The 21,875-nt window shown below is 42.1% G+C and overlaps 1 protein-coding gene across 1 annotated transcript; it reads right to left on the reverse strand.

Annotated features, from left to right (window-relative positions):
* Positions 1–1,203: 1,203 nt before the first annotated feature.
* Positions 1,204–16,991, reverse strand: GORASP2 (golgi reassembly stacking protein 2). Its single transcript, XM_032190351.1, has 10 exons — positions 16,806–16,991; positions 9,564–9,644; positions 7,762–7,965; positions 7,266–7,352; positions 6,610–6,740; positions 5,869–6,001; positions 5,639–5,762; positions 5,189–5,275; positions 3,040–3,135; positions 1,204–2,258 (listed from the first exon to the last, which is right to left on the reverse strand). The coding sequence occupies exons 1-10, from the start codon at positions 16,866–16,868 to the stop codon at positions 1,948–1,950; spliced, it is 1,317 nt and encodes a 438-aa protein (XP_032046242.1). The 5' UTR covers positions 16,869–16,991; the 3' UTR covers positions 1,204–1,947.
* Positions 16,992–21,875: the final 4,884 nt, after the last annotated feature.

The raw sequence follows: 21,875 nt of genomic DNA on the forward strand, positions 1-21,875 counted from the left end.
TAGAGACAACTGCACAACTATGAAAGTTTGCAGCTTGCAGTTGGAAAGCACAGAAACATACCAGCTAATCTCAGCTATTACTCTGAAAGGACATTGTGCCATCCTATAAGAACAATCAAAAAGGCATCTGATTACAATCAGTAATTACAATCCTGGTAACAATTGCTCTAAATTTGGTACGTGACAAACCTATTTTTACTGCTCTTGGGTTAAAGAAGGAAAATAATGATGAGGACTGTAGCTGGGAAGGTTGTAAATTTACAGGAAGGACTGTTAGACCTGTAAGGCTTTTTGAAGCTCAATACCAACAGACTTTCTTTATATACAGTAAAGAAAAGAGGGAATATCCTTATTCTCATTCCAAGGTTTAATTCTGAGGTATGTGATACTGGATTTACAAAAGTAAATACATTTCTGACAAGCAGCGAGCCCTGTACTTACCAAGGCAGAGAAGACTCCAAGCAGTTAAGAAAATAAACTGCTCACAGTGTGAAAAAGTAAAGGTTTTGTGGTATTTGACAGACCTTTAAAGGTGTAACAGCTGATGAGGAAACATGCAGTAGCGGGCCAAAAAAAAAAAAAAAAAAAAAGACAAATACTTAAGTGATAAAGATAAGGCAGGACAGCAGGTATTAGATAAGGCTTCCACTTGAACTAATTCTTTGAATTGTTACAATAAGCAATTAGATGCACCTAGTATTCCAAGCAGTGAGCAGGCACACTGCGTTGCTGAAAGGGATTATGTGGCTGTGGAGACAGACTTGGGCTCCAGCTTGCTGATGATACTCCCGAAGTTTGAACATATTTGTAGCAAACACAAATGAAATCCCAGTAGCATACAAGGACTGGAGCAGTGTAGAAGAGCTTTCCATATCAGTTGCACCTGACACCTGGAGCTCAAGCACTATCACCTGGAGTACATACAGCACACATACCAGGTTATATACATGTAAGTCTACAGTTAATCTGTAATTTTCATCCTGAACATCAATTTAAAAAAAAAAGTTTGAAACATTTGCAGGCAGATTTCATGACTCGTTGCTACAACAGATCTAGCCAGTTCTACTGACCCTGCCTCTACTAGGAAGTCTGGCATTCCCCTCTTAGATCTGTTCCTCTGGACATGAGCCCTTGTGCTTGAGAGAGTTAAGCTCAGAACAGTTGCAAGAATTTCAGCATTAAGCAAATAAACGTGCTATTTTGTCACATGGGATAAAATTCCAGGAATTTATTGCTGTATGTATGCTTAATCCATTAATTTGTCTTACAGTAGTCATGAAGTGCCAAATTGTGTGCTACATTTAACATTTCCTGCATTCCCTTCCAAATGCCATTTTACAGTGGGCGTGTGAAACAACGCAGCAGCAGTCACAAAACATGGCTTGAGCATCTCTCAAGAGCTCAAAATAAAGATTTGTGTACAAGCTGAATAACAAGATGTCAGTTAACAGGTCACTCAGCAACTTTAATAGAAATACCTTTAGGTGGAAGTTTTGCACTGTTAAAATTTACAATTCAGACTAAACATTCTCATCCCCACTGTAGTAACAAGATACTCGCAAAGACAAGAACTATGGTATGTAAATGTCACACGCAAGAACTGCTTCATTTCTATCAGAAGCAAAAGTTGCTAATAATAAGCAAGGAGAGGCCTAGCAGACTAAGGCTATCAGCCTATATTAAAAACATATACCTCCGAGTTTGGCAGTGGAATTCTATTTACCACCTTGAATTTTTTTTTTTTTTTTGGCTAAGTACCAGTACTCTTCCTCCCCACCCACCAAGCACACTTTATAAATTCCCTTTATTTTTATTATACCTCCATATTATTTACAGGATTCCTAAAGATTAAGTACAAACTAGTATGAAATTAATGATAGTTTGCTCTTCAAATATGTATCCCATGGCTAAATAAATACCAAGCCAATCCAACAGAGCGATCTGGAGTTATGATTCAGAAGCTTGTGTATCTGTGATGCCAGATGTTTTCTCATTGACAGCCAAGGATTCACTTGATTTGTCAACAATAGTCGCCTTAGAAGTTGGGGTAGCGCTATCCAAGGTGAGTGCAGAGGTCTGTTCTACGTTTACAGTAGTGCCAGGGTCAACGGAAAAGCTTCCAGCTTGAGTCATGGAGGGAAGCAAATCTGTAGGCACTGTAGAAACCTCTGTGACCAAAGGAAGCAGGGGAACACATTTTGGTGGCATCGATAGAGGTGTTATTCCCATTAGATTCAGAGGCGGAAGAGTTGGCAAACCTAAAAAAAAAAAGAACAAAAGCAGTGAGCTGCTATGTATCACAGATCTGGATAGATTCTGTGTTAGTTTAAAACCTTCCCCTTCTCTAATCCTCTATTTAATTTCAAATGGCTACCTCTTCTCCAAGAGGAGCGTGAGCACAATATACCTGCAGTACTGATTCGGCAGACGAGTTTCAAAGCCCAATATATTTTGGAGACAAAGAATCAGAATAAACTCAAGTTTGTTTCCACCTCCCCAGAGGACTAGGACTTTAACGCATTAATACTGATGATTAGATTTTTCTGGCTTTCACTTAAGCTGCCAGAAACAAAAAACTAACAAGAACCTTATTCCATGTAAGCTTTCCATTTCTTTTTGCTTGTTCCATATGTATCTTCAGCGGTTTTATTTTATTCAAAACTATAAATCTAGCATTAGTTGGTACTTCTGGCATTCAATCAGGGTTCTTCAATCTCCTTGTCCGGCAAACAAGGGAGCACCTCATATTTTCTTCCACCCGTAAAACTACATTATTTCTTGGCACAGGACAATCTCTCCTGGGGTTATAAATCAGGTAATATGAGATGAAACAACTAAACACAGACACAAGCTTAGAATTAGTTTATCTCAAAACATATTCCTTGCCTACCCAATCTGGGCACTAATGTCAACTCCCATCTCCAGCAAACATTCAATTTATCCTCTTTAGGACTCCACCAGATGGTTCTAAATGAGAGTGTCAAAGATCATCAAGGAGAGACCTGCTATTACAGTGTTTCAGTTTGCAGAAGCACTTACCAGGCTGTATGATTTCTGAAACAATGTGTGGTGCTGGTAAATTAAGTTTGGACAGATCAGTCAGGTTGGGAAGCCCTGCTGGTAACGGCATCAGACCTGAGAGGAGAGTGGAAAAATGACAGTTGAAAATTTCAAGCTTTTTTTTTCCCCCATCTCTGGGATCTTATTATTTGAAGTTGTTTCATATTGCTTTACATCTTGATTATCATCTTTACATACAAAAATACAAATTCACTTGACTTTCAACTTCAAGTTACACAATGAAAAAAAGTTACCAACTGCAGGAAAATAGGACTAGTAAATACACAATCTCAATCTTTCACATTTTCCTGAGGAAAACAGAATCTTATTTCAAGGAATAAACATTATTTAATTTCAAAGTTCAGCTTTTTATGAAAAGTTTTTTCACTGCAGCACTATACCAGAAGCCTTCCATTCCTAGCTTGAATGTCAGAAGATCATAATAATATGAAGTACAGGAAAAAAAAACCACAACAGTATTAAGAATCGGAAATACTATTCTTAGTCTTTTCTATTCAGTTTATAATTGAAGTTAAACACAAAAATATATAGAAAAGGCAAAACAGTAACTTTCAAGGTCAGGAAGGACTAAAAATACAATACAAACATACAATGAACATAACACATGGCCTTTCATTATTGTGTTTGCTGTAAAACATCTTTCCCCTCCTGATTCTCCTGTCTTAGACGAGCTGTATTTCTGATACAATGGCTTTCTTCCTACTTTATAGTTAGTTCAAGGAAGTCTAATTCTGAGATAAATTGCTAATATTACAGTAGCAACAGGGAGAGGAGGCAGAGAGTCTAAAAGCAGGCAACTGTACACAAATTTTGATGAAAAAACATCTTTCTTTACCTATCTGAGAATTTATTAGCCACAAAGGCCGACATCATCTGAGTCAGAGCTTTCAGTTCAAGCAACTTGTTTTTTCAAGCAACTGAGTTTTTTTTAATCTGAAAAAAATCTGAACTTCGCACAAATTCACTCAAATTTTAAACCTCCTATATATTTAAGGCTTAAAATTTGCATGTTCATACTAGTGAAGTTGTAGTGCAGTATTCTAATAACTTTAAAAAAGGCTACAGTACTATTCTGAGAACAAATTGGAATAAAAATTCGTATTTGCAGCTGTTTGGAGAGAGGGGTTATGGATGCAGGAAAGGAGAAGATATTAACAGAAGCTAAACTTAGTGGTTTACTATTTTAGCTATGGAGTACAAGATTAAAAGTTCCCTGCTCTTGTATGCAAGCACTTAGCTCCCCTACATAATATTTCCTATGTTACAGACCATACCTCCATGCATTACTTAAAACCTTTATCTACTTTTCTTACAGCCTACAAAACAAGAACACAGTTCCTTCAGTGTTTTGGAGTGCATGACTGAGTCCTGTACCAGTGCATCAATTACATGGCAAAATCCCATACAAAACTTATCTTACCTGCTACTCTGGAGCACTAGTGCTCAAAACACTGTTACCAGGAAATAACATACACTACTTTGGAGACAGACTATTGCTTTTATTATACAGGGTTTAGTTGGTAAATAATTCAGAAACAGTAACTGCAACATATAGTTCTATACTGTTATCCGTCTGCTTATACTAAGAGGAACAATCAAGCTGAGCATTAAAAAGGAGTCTCCTAAAATTGAATTTTTAATAGGTGAAAGGAATGTAGGAACAGGCAATGTATGCCTTCCCTGATCTTTTTTTCTGTCTTCATGTCTGAATGAAAAGAACAAACAGGAACTCTGAAGCTGCTAGCCAAAGTATTTTGCACCATACTGTTTATGACGTATGGCAACTAGCGATGTATCAAATCAAGAAGTGTTGCAAGCACACCTAATACCTTCCATAGAAATCTAGAATGCTACTGTGCAGGGGGGTCTGAAAGGTAGATGATTATCAGCTTTCTTGCTAACTCAGTCCTCTGCGCTAGAACCATGTGTACGGTGGGTCTATATAAAAAAAAAAGCTCCAAACATTGCAGAGATTGTATAAAAATGTTCTGATATGAAATGCCTAAGCTGTACAAAGCTATATCCTGTAGCCCCAGAAGAAGGGTGGAAAAAAAGACTCTTCGCTTTCTCCTTTGTTTCAGAAATGTTTTAAATGTTACCTACTCACCTGGTAATGTACTTGCTGGATTAACTGGTGGCACGGAAGTAAGGGACTGACTGACTTGTGGTGGTAATAATGGAACTGTTGGAACACCTGGTGGAGTATACAGGAAAACAACACTAATTTTAAGCATAGAACACTTCAGCTCCCTTCTTCAAGGGAGTACGTGCCTTAAATAACCACACAACACTGACGAAGAAAATCATTATTTAAAATAACACGCATTTCTTATAGAAGTTACATCTTTTGTGAGCAGTACTTGCATTATGCTTGTGTTAAAGAGAATATAACTAGTACAATGATCTAGCATTTGTTGTTAAGTAAGGTTTTGGGAAGACAGAGGTTTGGGGAAGAGTCTTTCTTCTCCCTTTTATTAAATACATGCAAACACCTGTGAGTCAAACAAAAAAGCCAATATACCTATGCATTTCAGAAGTTAGTTACTTCCACACTAACCTGTACTGAGAACATTACTGACAGTAGTTGAGGGTGAACTAATAGAAAGTCCAGAGAGACTCTGTTCAAGTCCTGCTGGCCCAGGGGGTAACGCCGGTGAGGGATTAACTGATGACAGCTGAACCTTTCCAAAAGAAAAGTTGCATCATTAGGGTTTGTTTTCACAAGAACAAGTAAAAGTAGAAAAAAAAAATCCATTTTACAAAGCTAATGGAATGAATACAACTTACCTCTGTAAAGCCGTCTTTGAGAGGACTGAGAGATGCACTAGGCAGCTGTCCTGGGAGAGAGATTTTCTTTCCCTCCTCAAATGGGCGTGTAGGTATCCTATGCAAATACCCATAACCAATGCCACATCCTAGGCTTTTAAAACATGAACATTTAAAAGTCAGTAAAGCAACTTTATACTACAAACTCTATAGCAAGCAAATGCATGAAATACCCAAGATGCCAACAGGTTTCAAGATAAGTTCTATACAAATATCTGTGTTTACGGGAAAAAGCTAAATGTTGCCTCATTTTCTATGAAGAAGTAATCATTATGAGACAATAGAAAGGCAACTGTAGCTTTCAGCAATAAATATTTAGCACAAGTTCTATTGTTATTTGAACCAAGCAGCTGTATCAGGAATACACCTTGGCATTCAACTCATGCCTGTTGTTCGCAGTCCTGTTCCGTTACAGCGCGATATTGTACGAACATACTACAGCCTAATGAGTATTTGAAGTCTCATGCAGAAAGCAATCATTGCACTCTGTGCATTTTTGAACTAGCTAATTTCCTCTGCAAATATATCTCCCCAATTAGTAACTAAATCTGAATTTCAAGTATGTATGTAATTTACTATAGCAGAAACACATTGGATATAAGAATAGTCTTTTCCTGGTTTTATAGGGAACTTGAGGAAGCAGGTTTTAGGCTACTGCTAGTAAGAAAGTTGCCCCAGCTCCCATGACGTATTTTTTCTTACCTGCCTTCTCCACCCCAGGCAGAATTTGGAGTAATCACCACTTCCCGACAGTTATCTGTGTCTGTGTTGTACACATAAAGTTTTAATGGCTTTGTTTCATGTGTTTCAATAAGGGAGAAGAGATCTTCAGACTGCAAAAGAATAATAACGAATGAGGGCTCCTTTGTCCTTATTTTATCACTTGATATGAGAATGATTATCTTCCTCGTCCCAACTTTCTGTACCAGAACCTGGAAATTGCTACATGGTGCAGTTGTTGCAGTGCTGCTGTTTTATCACAAGGACAACTTGAAGTGCTTTGCTGGTACCACTCAGAAGATGTGGGACAACCCCAGATCTTCAATCTGCTATTTGATATATTAACATTAGAGGACAAAACGTTTGTATCTAACTTCATAAAGATATTTAAAAGCAATTTTAATTTCCAGAATTGCATTTAAGCACAGTGCAGGGGCAACATGCCAGAACACCTTCCTCTTGGTATTGTTACTTTAATTAGCAGTGAACAGACAGAATACGGCATGTTTCAAACTGCCTAGGTACTGTTTTCTAGTTTAACAGAAAAAAATCACAGTGTTACTTACGTACGTACATACATATATATATTTTATATATATATATATATAAAAAAATAAAACTTATATAAACGTACACACCTCATTCATAACAGTATCTGCTCCAATGATATAGTCACTGTGAGGTCTGAGTCCAGCCAATGCAGCAGGAGAATTTGGTTCCACTTCCTGATTTTAAGATGGAAAGTTATGAAACATTACATAACAGGGAGTAGCAGGACAGTTACATATGCACTTCACACAAGTTTTGAGTGAGACAAACTGGTCAAGTTTTAAATCCAGTTAATGGAACTAGTAAACTGACCTAGTAAAACAGCAGTGAGGTGACAGTCTCATTACACACCATCACAAGGAGTTCAGAATACTGTGCAACAGCACTGATACGAGATTTGATAACATACACAATTCTACTTCAAAAGCCTTTCAAAAAACAAAGTCAATGACCAGAAAACAGACCAATTTCACCTCGTAATTTGCATACCCCCTCGCAAGTTACTTTTCTATAAAAAGACTGAAAACCATTAACAGTAAGCAACATATTTTGCAGTAAGAAAAATACTCAGAAGTCCGTACATACCAATACATGCCATACGTTTTCGTTGGCCCCATCGAAGCTGCAGAAACGAATGCTCACCCCCAGCAGGCCCTGTCCACCCCACATGTTGCTGGGGGTCACTGACGTTTCTCTGAGCTCCAGTGTTTTGCTACTGTACACTAGCATTTTTACAGGTTTTTCAACATTTGCTTTCAACAGGTCCTTGAGAGTGTCATTGTCTTTATTCTGTAAATGTTCAAAGAAGAGCTTGATTTAGCGTTGAACACGGTGAACATCCAGTTCTATAGCACCACTGTTGCATGTCTGAAGTCCTATAAACACTAGGCATTATCAGAATATATCTCTACAGCTATTTCATAACAAGCTTTCAGTCCCTTCACAATTCTGTAATACACCTCCAGAGAAAAACTGTGGTTTCCCAGTAATAGATCATATATTCCAAATGTAAAAACACTTCAATTAAACCTAAGATATGATATACAGGAAATTGACATTTAAATATGGAGATATTCCTGTTTCCCGTTCATAAACTTGGTACTTTTAACAAAGTTCACATCAGAAACATTCAATTCCTACAACATTCAAGTAATTAATGACAGAATTTTTGCACTGATACTAGCTAGCTCCAGTAACTTGTTTTTGGGTAACTTGTTACCCAAAACATAGAGCAACAGCATTTTTGGAACTATCAGTTTGTGGGTTTTTTTGTTTGTTTGTTTTGTTACTGTTTTGTTAAGGACCAGTATATCAACAGCATCTGAGACCATGTTTGCAAGAAGACATTGGTAACACCTCTCTGGCAAGAGGGAGCAGAGGACAGGGACTGAGGCACCCCTGAACGAGCCAGCTCTAGATTCAGAAGCCACGTACCAGCCCCACATGGGACCAAAGCCAAGCTGCACTGCTCACAGACATCCTGGTTACAGGCTCAGTTACACCACTTCAAGTTCCAGCTTAGCATTTATTGCAGCACTGTTTTGCATGTGGACATATATGTTGCTCTGATTAGTTTAACAATCCTCAGGTAGTAGAATCTTAGGATATGTAAACATGGACCTGTTTACTCAAAACCCATGCAGGACATAATGTGCAATTCAAATTCTTAATTCTGCAAGTAAATCTGTATTACAAGAATGCCAGAAAACTGATTTGAAACAGCAAGTTTCAAGAAATAACTACAGGGCCTACTTGTCATGCTTCCAGAGAACAAAATCACTTAAAGTAGAGCAGATATTTCCACAGGAGAGAGAAAGAGCTCATCCCACTCTGAGCTCTTTCCGTATGTTCTTAGATATGCCCTGCAGCTTTGCAGAGTCTTTCTTGAACCAGCTTCACTGACAGAGTTTACCCACAGCTGTTTTTTTCCACTGCTCTGATGGTTTGCTGTCTCACAACAGCTCTGCTTGAAAACTTTCTCACATGGTTCCTGCCCAACTAACAGCTTTGACAACAGTTCTTTCAACCAACTTGTTTTGACTGAAATGAGTTCACAAGTTCTCACACAAGCAGTTTTACAGATGGAACTGGAGGGGCACTCACACAAGCAGCTAGAGGTGGGTCAGCAGCTAGTATTACCTTCTGCTGGCAGAGATGGTCGCACAGAGTGAGTCTGTCTGCACTCTTACTCTCCAGCATAATTTTTGATACAACTACAGTTATAAGGTAAAGGAAATTGATTTCTGATGTAGGTAGGCATTCCAATTTTAGACCAAGGATAAATATTATATATATATTTAAATAAATACAATTGTTTATCTATAGAAATAAGATTCCCAACATGTTGCTTGTATTCAGTCAGTATTATAAAATAACAGCACACTTACCAGTCTCGAACCATTAATAGACACAATAAAATCAAAGAACGGCTCCAATCCAGCCCTGTGCCCCGGTGAGTTTTCTTGCACCTACCAGAAAATGAAACAAGAGTTCAGCAACAGCGTACAAATGCTGGTTTATAGATTAGAATTGTATTTCTGGTTGTGCTATGTGTAGTTCTAGAAGCTACTGGTATTTGTACATACCATTTTTAGTATGTTCAAATATAATCTTTTGGATCAAAACAGTACCTCCCTTAAAAAGCGTATAAAGATCACTAATTTATATTTTGTTGAGGAAGGACAACACTAAGCAATCACTGGGACAAACACTGCTTCAGCAGCTGCCGCAGTTAAATTGCAGACATTTATTTCAATAAAGGACATGATGGTCAAAGGGCAAGCATAACAAATTCTGAAGAAGTTTGTTAAAAAGCAGCATCTTTACCCTAACTACCAACACTGGGCCCTGCTTTTCATCTTACACTTATTAGAGGAAAAGGAGAGTTACATCTGCGTAAGCAGAGGTTGTTATCTCATGATTAAACATCACCTGTTGACATTCCTGAGAAATAGAGGGCATGTGTACAAGCTATGATTCATTAACATACCAGCAAGCCACAAGAAAAGGGAAGGATGCAATGTTGCAGCTACGGCAGCTCAAATAATTCAACCACTCCACTAGAACAGGCTTAAGTGTTGGATATGCATTTCTCCCAGAATCTTAAAGTATGTTTTTAATTCCAAATGGAACAACTCAGACACATATTCTGCCAGTGCTGGCTTTTCACTGTTAGATGCGTTGCCAATATAGACAAAAGAAACTCCAACATGGCTGTCAGATTTTTCCTACTGCCTTTGGAGCAAAGCATATCTATCTTTACTTGTCAATTGATTCATTTTACTTGCTGGCTTTCTTTTACATCCTACATTCATCTTCCAAATGCTCTAAAAAGCATCATCCTTTACAGTGTGGTTTCTTATATTACATGTTAATCCATCTGACAAAACTGGTACAAATCTGGTAGTTTGTTCAATACCAATCTAATTCTGCAGGAATTCAGCTTTCTTAGTATGACTCATTTAAAAGAAAATATTCTAATATGGAAAAAAAGTTAGATTACTACTGAAAATGGCCTCTTAGACTATTTATCTCTGCCTGACACAATCACAGTGTCAGGGCTTGGAAAAAACGCAGATTACTCGTGGGTAGCATTCTGTAACAGATACCCGAAGCCTAGAATATTAGTGTCACAATCAAAACATTAACAAAAAATAATTTGGAATCAGTAGTTTCATTAATTGCTGTCAAAATTTGATAAAGCAGCCAACAAGTACAAATTAGACGCTATTCTGACACTGCCAGCCAAAGCAATAAAAACAACTGAGGTAGAAATAACATCACAGAAAACCCCATTTCCAACGAGATCCTAATGTGTGTCTACAGAAGTGTTTCTTCAAGACACCTGCATGCTCCTTGGAAATGAAAGGTATTATCCTAGGTGCCAGCTATTAACTGCATGGGACCACAGCTCTCACTCACCAGCACAGCCCAACAAGCCAGAAGCATGGGGCTGCCCCGCACTATAAGGCCAGTCTGTGGGTTTGAGATACCTCTCACCAAGAGTCACTAGGGGTCAGAGAGCGAGCTGCGCACCGGGTCAGGGGTGAGAGTACAAGCTATACTCCACATGGTGGGCCCGCTGACGCGATTGCACAGAAACGCCTGGGCACACTGAGGACATGTTGCTTTGACTTCAGTGAACTGTACCCAGAGCTCATCTTTAACTTTAGGTATTAAAACTTCCAAAAACGTAGAGCCTCAGAACAGCATCCACAAACAGAAATTTTAGCTTAATAGAGAAGCTGGGTGATTATTCTGCTCAAATGTGGAGAGCATTTACTTGCTAAGTCAGGTACTCGAGGCTTTTCCACCAAAGAAAGGTTAAACAAACAATTTCATGAAAACAGTAAAGAACTCCAGTTTCCGATGGACGTGTTCCATAATTGCATTCTCAGGCCTGAAGTTTCTCCTATACTCAAGTTATTCAACACATCCTTTCCTTGGATGTGGTTCTTCTAGTAGCTAATGAAGGACAAGCTGTTTGTTGCTCAGTTTAGGGAGGGGACAAGAAAATGCTTTATAGGGTCTCCCTCCCTCATTCCACCACCTATTTCACATTTTGTATTTTCTAATATGCCTGACAGGAAGGCTTTCCACCTAAACAAAATCAGCAGATGGTTTCAGAAAATATTGGGAGAACTCGTAAAGTCAGAAAATGTCATCTTAAACCTCATCAAGAAAAATGAGTAAACCCAGCAATCCAATACATTTCTTCAGATAACGTACCAGATTGTTAGACCTAGATACACGTCATGGCTGTGAAATCATGAAAAGCCAGATGTCAGCCAGCAAACAGCTGCAAAAGCAGCCCTGACACGGTCTGCTCTTTATTCAGAGATTCTCCTCCATTTCTAAATGCATTACTTAAAAGAAGAAGAAAAAGCCCAACCCCTCTGCCACAACATCCTTCCCACCACAACCTCACATATGATAGATGACATCCTGAACCTTTTCAACTAACAGTGACCTGTAATCAGTAAGGTAATCTTTTAAAATTAGAAGGAGCACCTACAATAAATGAGAATTACATATACTCAGCATCTATCAATGTCAGGCTCACAGACACATGAAATGGATGGATTTGGTATTCTAAGTACATTACTTACAGTCTGCCCAAAACTGATGAAGGCACAGTGAGAGCTCCCAAGTTCTGAACGATTAGTTCGCAGAAATTATCTTTAGATGTTGAACACTTTCCCGCATATCCATCTGAACCCTGAACATCTTTGCATGGTCTCTTTGTAAAAGAGCTTGCAGAAACTGCCAGGAAGCTGTCTCTGAAAGTAATCAAGCTCTTACAGCTGCATAAATCACACCAACACATGTACCTGTACCCCCCCTTCGGTCACCGCGTGTCCTCATCCTGTGATGTACAGGTTCAGTCACAAAGTTTCGTATTTCCCTAGCTTGTTTGGGCCTGATGCCACTGGTGGGAAAGCGTTTTCATGCCTGACAGTCCCAGCAAAACCCCTAAGTGCTGTACTCATTCCATGTGAGAGCTCTTCCCCTCAAAGAAGCAACACGCTCAGCACTGCGTGACACCAGCAGTGACCCTACACAGCTCCACGCTGTGATCCCACACTGCGATCCCACACTGCGCCATCGCGTTTTCAGCCAGCCAGCCATCCACCACCCTGCACAGCGCCACGCACACAGCACAGCTTTCTGCTCCGAGCACAGGTCATGGTTCTCATCAGGAACTATAGCAATGAAGGGTAACTAGGGGTCTTTGGAAACACGAGGGCACAGAAACCTTGCTGCTCGTGATGGAAATAAAGGTTCCATTTATAGGTATATAAATTCTGGGCCTCCTGAGCAATCCCGCTTTGTGCTTCTCTGCCTGTATTTTCCAAGTCAGTCAGTAATCGAGTAAGGACTGAGGGGAAAAAAAAAAGTCAAGTATTGCCACTCACAACAGATGCAAGTGCAGGCAAGATACCATGCACAGCTGCTTAGGAAGCCTAATTCCCTACAAGCCAGCTGTTACTGCAGCCGTGTAAATTACAGCCACCTGTGGGTAAATGCTGTGACTTTCATGAGTACAGAAAAGCAGCACAATAGACTACCAAGAAGAGCTGTGGAACCACTGCCACCAGAGGCTTTTAAGAGCAAGCAAAGAAAATATCAGGAATGCTGAAAGTCAGATGGTAGAAAAGGGCTTTATGACCCTTCCAGCCTCATATAATGCTGCAGGCCCTCAGCTTCTTCCTGAGGTGGCAGCACCCAGACAGCAGGGCTGCTGAGCACATACATCAGACACGCTGTTTCACTTTTAATTCACTGTCATGAATTAAGAAAGGAAAAAGTTTCAAGGGCATGACACTAATAATAATCTATGTAACAAATAAGATTTTTTTTTTCCATAAATACATAATATTTCTTCTCACTAAAAACTCAACGCTACCCCTCTGTAACTACATAGTATAGATTTATTTCACACATTACAGTAGGGCTGCTTAGCAACACAATGGTCACAATTTTAAGCCCTGAGCCTCCAATGCACATGGAATTAGGCATGGAAGCCACGATTCTCAAAAGCAGATGAAATCTCTTGGCACTTTTGAAAGTCACACTAGTGTCCGCTTAAACCTTTTAGAGCTTGGCTGCGAGCACTGAATACACAACTTCTAGGGAGCAAAAGCTTCGAAGCATTTTATTTTTCAAACAAGAAATCCTAAGTAATATTTACTTTATTACCAACAAAATGCTGAATAAAGTTTTTTTTTTTTTTTTTTTTTTTTTTGTAGTTCTTCTGCATGCTCTGTAATAGGTAATAAAACTTCATTATGTATAGTCTATGAGCAATTCCTCTGTTAGGGCTTATAACCAATTTTATTTGTCAGCTATTATAACACATCACACAGTATAACTGTATTGAATTTCCTTACGAACATCCAGCTTTTAAGAAAAAAAGCTTTATAAGCTTTTTATAAGAAAACAGATTCCCTCCACACAGCACCAAATTTTATTTTTAACAGAGCACTCACATTGAGCATTTAAAAACCCAGCCCCCTTTAGAAAAGAAGAATCCTCTTCATGGCTACATACTTGCATATCTACTACAACAAACTGAAGCATTTAATTAAAAGTTAGAAATCTACACTTCAGGCACAGTCGTTCACTATCTTTTTGTGAGAACAGCATATGACGCAGCAACATACAGATCTCTAGCAGATAAAAATTCTTGTATTGCTTATTTTTGAAAAAAAACTGTCAAATGGAGCGTGGACAAAGTAGCAGCTTTGCATTTGTAATGCCAAACAGGAAAGTTTGTCAAAATTACACTTCAGTCTGATTTGAAGAGCAGACATAAGTGTCTACTGAGAATACACAGAGGCAGACAGTCGCCCTATTCCACCACGTAATTGTATGTTAAAAGATGTATATTTGTTTCCAATGTAAGAAGAAGCTATGGTGAAAATCCCCAGAGTTCAGTAACAGTGCACGCTACCAGCTGGGGAGGCAGCAGTTAAAAGCAAGATTTATCAGCACATTACACAACCCAGTAAATGAAAGCCTAACAGCAGAAGCATGTATAACAAATAAAAATATGTTCTAAAGAACTGATTAAAACACAGGACAGATCATTAGGTGTACCTGTGAAGGGGCGATGGCAACAAAACAGTCTGCAACTTTATCTCCATCTTAATTTAAAAAAAAAAAAAAAAAAAAAAAAAAAAAAAAAAAAAAGCTACATTTCAGTGCCTAGGAACCCCAACAGCACAGTCCACAGCAGCTTGTCCCATCAAGGATGCCTGTGATGAAATTGCTTTCCTTCTACAACACTTCAGTCCTGGAGGGTTCATATTTCCTGTTACAAGTGCACTGATAAAATGCCCACAATGAAAGCAATGCTGCATTGCATATTAGCAGGAGCTGCCAAAAAGACTCAATCTTTTAAAGGAAAGTGAAAAGATGTGCGAAATTAACGATTAACAAGTCTGTATTATTCCCTTGCTCTCTGTTCTCCTGGTCCTGCTCGGAGTGACAGGAATGGCACTTGCTCCCAGCCCCGCAGGGAGGCGGTTGGTGCGGTCTGGAAGGCTCGCTGTCAGAAACCTGTGATGTGCAGCTGCCTGGGCAGCTTCTGCGTGGCTCCCAGGCCTGCCAGTCTGATTTACATGAGCAAAACACCACGCTCAGAACTCAAGTTTGAGCTCGAGTATGAAGTAGAAGACAGCAGGAGCACTGCTCAACGCGCTGCCAGAGGCTGGGCCACGCAGACAGGCCAAGCATTTGCGCAAGCTCCTCCAGCAGCGGGAGCTGAGCTTAACATCGCTGAGCACCTTGCTACAGAGCACCAACTGCAGGGCTCAGCTTGGGAAAACTACGTTGGGAAACTCTGCTCACATACATTTAAACATTCCAAATTATAATTTTATAGCACTCCAAAGCTCTTCTCAACTTTGAATCTACAAACCTAACTAAATATAAGCACTGGCCTTCCTCCTATTAGGCTGCGATCATGGTGCAATTTAAGATGCCTATCAACAGGAAGAATAATGGTTCATTGTCATGGCATCTGAAGACTTCAGCAGGAAGATAAAGTAGTTAAAAAACAGACATCAGTCTGCTTGCAACAGCCTGCCGGTCCTTTCCTGCATTTAATGGAAAACTGGCTGTCCTCTCACAAGTCAACTTCTTCAACGTGCACCTACCATTTATAGTTAGAGACCAGTAATCAAACACTGCCACCTCAAGTCACAGCAAAACCACTACAACCAGAAGGTGCCTCAATGAAAACAAAGTTGCCAGATTCAAGTAGAATTATAATAAAGAAAGTGGATTAGACTTCATAGAAGAGATGCACCTCAGTTTACTAACAAGCTCTGACCAAACCGTATGAACTGCTGAATCTGACAGAGCTGACATTCTAACTGCACACCACTTATTTTACAGCCCCTGAGAGTAAAAAGATGGCATTTCTGCTATCCCATACTGAAGAATAAGTGTCTTCCACAACACGCCTTTCTCACCTGCTATCCTAAAACAAGGTATTTGGTGGAGGAATGGAAAAACCAAAATGGATTCTTATACATTAGTAACATTACAAAGGAGAAACAGACTGCCACGACTTCAGCTTATATGGCATCTTTTCTAGCAGACGAACGGGTGTTATCAGAATACCAACATTCGCTTTCCAAAAGCATCACCCCACATTTTAACACCTAGGAGACGACCTCTGCTCTCCCACACGCAGCTGCAGCTCTCCGCCAACAGCCCCAGCCGGGCACGGCTCTGCAGCTCCTCCACACGCCTGGAACGCGGGGCCGGCCCTGCTCGGGAGCTGGGGCGGTCAAACCAGGCGCACACGGGAGCAGCCCCTCCGCAGCGGCCCCCGCCGGGAGGGTGCCGCGAGGGCGCCGTGCGCTGCCTTCGCGCCGGCCGTTGGCCTCCAGCCCCCCAGAGCCCTCTGAGGCGCTCCCGGAGCCGCCCGCAGGCCGCGGCGCCGCCCCGCCGGGAGCCCCCGTGCCGCGGGAGCCCGGTCCCGGCCGCTGCCGCCCCTTGGTGCCGCCGCGCCCCCCGCGCAGGGCCGAGGCGGCGGGGCCCTAACGGCCGCCCTGTCCCTAACGGCCGCGGGCCGCCCCCTCCCCTCCCGTCCCGTCCCGTCCCGCCGCGGCCCTCACCCTCAGGACGTGGTAGCCCTCGGTGCCGCCGCCGGGGATGTCGACGCTCTGCGAGGCGCCCATGGCGGCGGGCGGGCGGGCAGCCGAGCCGAGCCGAGCCGAGCCGAGCCGCGCGGTGCGGGGCGCTGCGGGCAGGGCCGGGTAGGGCCGGGCAGGCCCCCACGGACGTGGCACCCGCTCCTCCCGCCCGCCTCGGCAGGGGCGGGGCCCGGCGGCGCGGGGCAGGCCGGGAGGGGCCGGGAGAACAGCGCCACAGCGCCCCCTGCCGCCGCCTCCGGGAGCGGCAGCAGCGGGAGGAGGGGGCGAGGCCGGACGGTGGCCACGAGGGGCCGCGCGCCGCCCGCCTGCACTGGCGCCCCCTGGCGGCCCGGGGGGGGAGCGCTGCGGCCGCCGCTGCCCGCAGCGATGCACGGAGCTGGGCGTGGGGCCGGGGCACGGCGCTGAAGATCCTGGGTATCCTGAAGGTCCTGATGGAATCCCTTCGTTACAGGAAGAATTAACCTCGCGGATCACCAAAGGCAGCAGCACAAAGCAAAAGGGCAAAGCAAGTAATGTGTAACTAAACTGCGTCTGACAAGAAATGCTGTGCGCTTCATAGGGAACGAGAAACTTACCGCAGCACGGTGTGACACCGCCATGAGTCAATAAAGGAAAAGTCACCCAAACGAGGCCAAGACTGCTACCAGCTGAAGCACGTTTCCTGCTTCCATACATACGCTATTTCAATTCTGGAAGAAGTTCCCAGCCATATTCTTTTCTTTTTTGCTATTAGCGGATTATGATGGACAGCATCACAGGACATCCAGCACAGCGGTTTTGGTTCGCTTCCCTTTATCCAAAGGCTTCTACGGGATCCGCAGCTGGTGGCCAACTGCCACCCATGGTCATTCTTCTGTGCTCTGCTGGGAGAGCGGCCCCTTATGTTGCTAGGCAGGTGCCATCAGTTTTGAGGACTGCCCGTAGGGGTTCCGTGCCCGCGAGGCAGATGCTAGGCAGGTGCTGCCCTCCCGGTCGGCTGCCTCTGCCATGCCAGCCCCTCCTTTGCTGTCTCTGTGGCCAGACAGTTGACAGCTGCTGCCTCGCACTCAGCAGAGGCTGGCCATGCTCGCTGGCATCCTAGCTCCCCGTTCTCTCTCCCGCTGGACTTTCCTGCCCTCTCTGCAGTTACGTTATTTGTAACACGGCAGATTTCTGCACTTCTCAGCACTAAAGGCCCAGGCTTTGATTCCCTTTTCTCTCAGCCTTTATTATTGCTTCCTTCAGTCACTTCCCGGCCCGGGATGGATCAGTCACACAGCCAGGCTCTGGCACTGACTGGCTGGGGACACATTTCACTGTCACACTCTCACCAGACAGAGGAACTCAGACGTGCCTGAGTAATGAAGTGATCTTCACAGAGCAACCTGAAAGGAGCTCTGGATCCAGCCAGGCCCCAAACTGCTGGCTCTGACACTGATCATCCAGGGTGTTCAACCTGTGGGTTTATCACATTATTTTAGACTTTGACTTTGCTGATATTTCATGTGCTGGTTTTACATATCAGTGGTTGTCAACACCTCCACCCCTTCACAGCTAGGCAAATGGCACATCAGCTTTTTGGTTTGCTTCAGCTGGTCCCATCTGGACCAGTTCTCCTGGGGCACTCAGCACAGATGCACCAAACTGTAAAAATGCACCAAGCTGTATCAGTTCAGAAACTACACAGTTAAAACAGGCACAGTGTCATGGGTAAAACCTCAGGGCTAGTGGGGAAACAAGGCAACAGAGATTTTGTGACTGTGAGTCTGCTTGGATGCTACGTCCTCCAAGAGCTGGTAGGTGCTGCTGCTTTAATTGTCAGTTTGTCTTATGCTCACAGACACAAATAAATTCTGTTTCCTTCTTCCTCAGGAGATCTGTAAATGTCTCATGCCTGCATGTGGTGCACCCCTTAAGAGAAATATTAACCTGGCACCTGTCTGGAGATGTAAGCCACATGCATTACTGCAAGGCCTTAGATGCTTTTTTGTAGGAACATTATTAGCCTTACCACAGCATCTCAGGTTTCCATCAAAATGCTGTCACTCCATTTGGGCTGGTTCCGCTTTGGTGAAGAAGGATGTTCTTTGTCGATGTCCACTGACTCCCATTAAAGGCTGAACTGAAACACCAACTGAAACAGATTTATCTGATGAAGTATCTTTGGTCTGGGTCCAACGTTCTATAGTGAAAGGCTAGTCTGTAAAGAAAAAGAACATTTAAAACCCTCTTAAGTGAAAAGACACAAAGCCTACATGGGAAATATGGAACAAAATTGGCTGAAAGTATCACTTAAGACCTAATGACAACAAACTTCATCTGCAGAAATTAACTAACAATATAAGCTACCTGTTCCTTTCTGTATGTATCTCAGCAGCTGCATTTCAAAAGTAATTAAAGTTAATGAGCTGTGCTTTGTGGTAGAATCATGAAAACTTAATTGGCATAATTAGTTGTGAGATAGCAAGCGCATCTTCCTGGATAACAACATGTCATCATTTGATAAGAATAATAATGAATTTAACAAATAAATCACAGCCCTTCTAATATGCTAGTAAAATAATGAAGGAGAAGAAACACATATGTGCAAATGATGAATTATTAGTCTGGAGACGGCATACAATTGTCTGCATGAGACGGATGTTGAAGTGGCCTTCTTGAAACTGTCAGCTAAGGCTCTTGGCTAAAATCCAGTTCCCAACAGATGAGACAGCCATGCTGACCTTTGGAGAGGATGTATTTCAAATGCTTTCAGCACAGGCCAGCATCCCTCCGCAGAGCAGGAAATACAGTGGCTGAAGAAAAGCAGCTTACTTTCCCTCCTTAATCCCTTCTGTATTGTTGGTGCTGGGCAAACAGGAATAAAGATGGATGGAGAAACCAGTGCATGTGAAGCAGGAAGGGAGCTACTGAAATAAAAAGCACTAGCCAACAGGTTTGACCCAAAGCATCCAGGGGCTAAGACAAGCAGAAAATGATGATTTATTGCAGAAATGTCCTTAAAGTGAAACATACACAAATACACCAGAACTATAGCTTTTGAAGCATTATTAAGAATCGGTAAATCATTTTAATTAATGTGTGCCTTTAAAACTAAATTAAGTGAATATTGCCAGTTATGGGGAGGCCTGCATCTCCAGTGGATAAGGTAATAAAAGGGATTGTCCCAGTAATCAAACACTAAGAGGAGACAGTTTTAGGCAGAAACAGATCTGTCCAGTGACTGAGAAGAGGATGGGACACAAGAAAGCTCTTGGTCATAATATCTTTTATCCCTTAATCAACCTCATTCATTCCTGCTGTAAACGTATTGCCCAGCACAAGGAGCTGCAGGTCAGCATATCTGCTTGTTGAGTCCAGTCACAGCATAGCAGGACTGGGGTAGGAAGGAGCCATAAACAGTCTGATGTATGTCTAAAAACAACTCATCTGTTAGCAGTGCTCAAGGAGATTTGATATCCTTTGCAAGAGTGCAGGGAGCAAACCATGGCCACTTGGAAGGCATCCACCTGGCTTAGAATTTCACATTACTAGAGGGCATAAAGCACAGATCCTTCAGCTCCTTGGAAAAGTAGCTCTAGGCTGCACAAATGGCTGCTAAAAGCCTGCTGACACAGAGAAGCCTTAAACCCATCCATTAGGCTGCACTAGAACTCACATACACTATTCACTGCCTTAGTTTAGGAGCCGTAGGTGTTTTGGGACTGAGGTTATCTAATAAAAAGGTAAGCTAGGGATGGTCAGCATTTGTGCAAATGTGAGAGTCGTGAGGCTGAAGAACCTGTGCTTGACCTGCTACTGGAGACAGTTGTGAAAAGAGCAGACCATGTGTGAAATGTAAAGAGAACTAGCATTGAATCCCTTTGAATGGAAGCCAAGTGTTAGTGAGCTTCAGTCCAAATAACCCCTTACAGGCTGTGATTAAATACTATGGTCTGATGCTCTAAAAGTTAATTAAATGCAGGAGTAATGTGGGGCTTTTTAGAGCTGTTTTTATGGTCGTTAATTGCTATGCAGCTGAAAAGAGAATGAAATGCAAGCGAGGAAGGCACTAGCTGGACAGGTTACTCTCAGACACAGTCTTCCCAGGGACAATGCTGCAGGGCTTGCTCTCCTTTGTGCTCAGCAAGGCACAGGAAGACCTCTCTGAACTCAGAAAGCCAAGTCTTGACCTCTTGACATTTTTTACCACTATAAAAAATCCAACAATTTTCATCGCATTATTGCTGATTTACACCATTGCACAAGGGAGGGGAAGCAGTTTGTGTGAGATAATTAGGAAAGACTTGTCCCCCCCAGAGAAAGAGCTGGAGCTAATAATCCCTCAACTGAAAACTCAAACTTGCAAATGCTGTGACATGCAGCAGCTTCCTTATGTCAGGAGGAGGGAAGAGACACAGTGTCAGCAGGATCAGACTGCACACTGCATCTCTGTAGGGTGGCAGATAGCTGGCAGAATTGCTCTCTGCTTTTCCCCCAGAGCTCCTGGCATGAGGACATATTAGAGATGTAGTCAGTGTTGTCATGCTCTGGTTATCATCAGGAACAGCTCCTCTGGCTGCTGTAATTTGCTCTGAGGACGGCAGATGCCATCAACAGATCAGAGGGAGAGGGATTGTAAAGGTAATCTACAGCCTTCTTCCTCAACTGAAGTGAGTCCAGAATTGAGACTTTTATTTCAGAAACCAGAAACTCAGCAGAACTAATTTGTAGAGGTGCTATTAATAAACCACAGGAAATTAACTAAAACTTTAATTACTTTGGCTAGTAGAAGTGATTGGCTGTAATATGGATTAACTCTGCCTTTTTTTTCCCAAAGCTGTTGAAGCCCTAGCTGTTTTCTTTGAGTTGGACAATGACAAGTAGTTTTCAGATAAATTTGTAAGGGGCATGGGTTTGACTATTAATGTATTATAGTAGTCAGTTTCTGACAGAATAGCTTTTTATAGTCTGACAACCTCTACTTGCTTCCTGTGGACACAGTGGTTTCACTTAAGAATAGAAGACAGCAGATGAAATCCCCAAATAGACATCTTGTGCTTCCACAAAGAT

Source organism: Aythya fuligula, chromosome 6 (assembly GCF_009819795.1).
Source record: "Aythya fuligula isolate bAytFul2 chromosome 6, bAytFul2.pri, whole genome shotgun sequence".
NCBI lineage: Eukaryota > Metazoa > Chordata > Aves > Anseriformes > Anatidae > Aythya > Aythya fuligula.

Coding starts and splice junctions, on each gene's coding strand:
- GORASP2 (XM_032190351.1), bottom strand. CDS start 16,868: ATGGGCGCCTCGCAGAGCGTCGACATCCCCGGCGGCGGCACCGAGGGC. Junction 7,966..9,563: donor CTATTAATGGTTCGAGACTG/GTAAGTGTGCTG, acceptor GAACATTTACAG/AATAAAGACAATGACACTCT. Junction 6,741..7,265: donor CAGATACTGTTATGAATGAG/GTGTGTACGTTT, acceptor ATTCTTTTGCAG/TCTGAAGATCTCTTCTCCCT.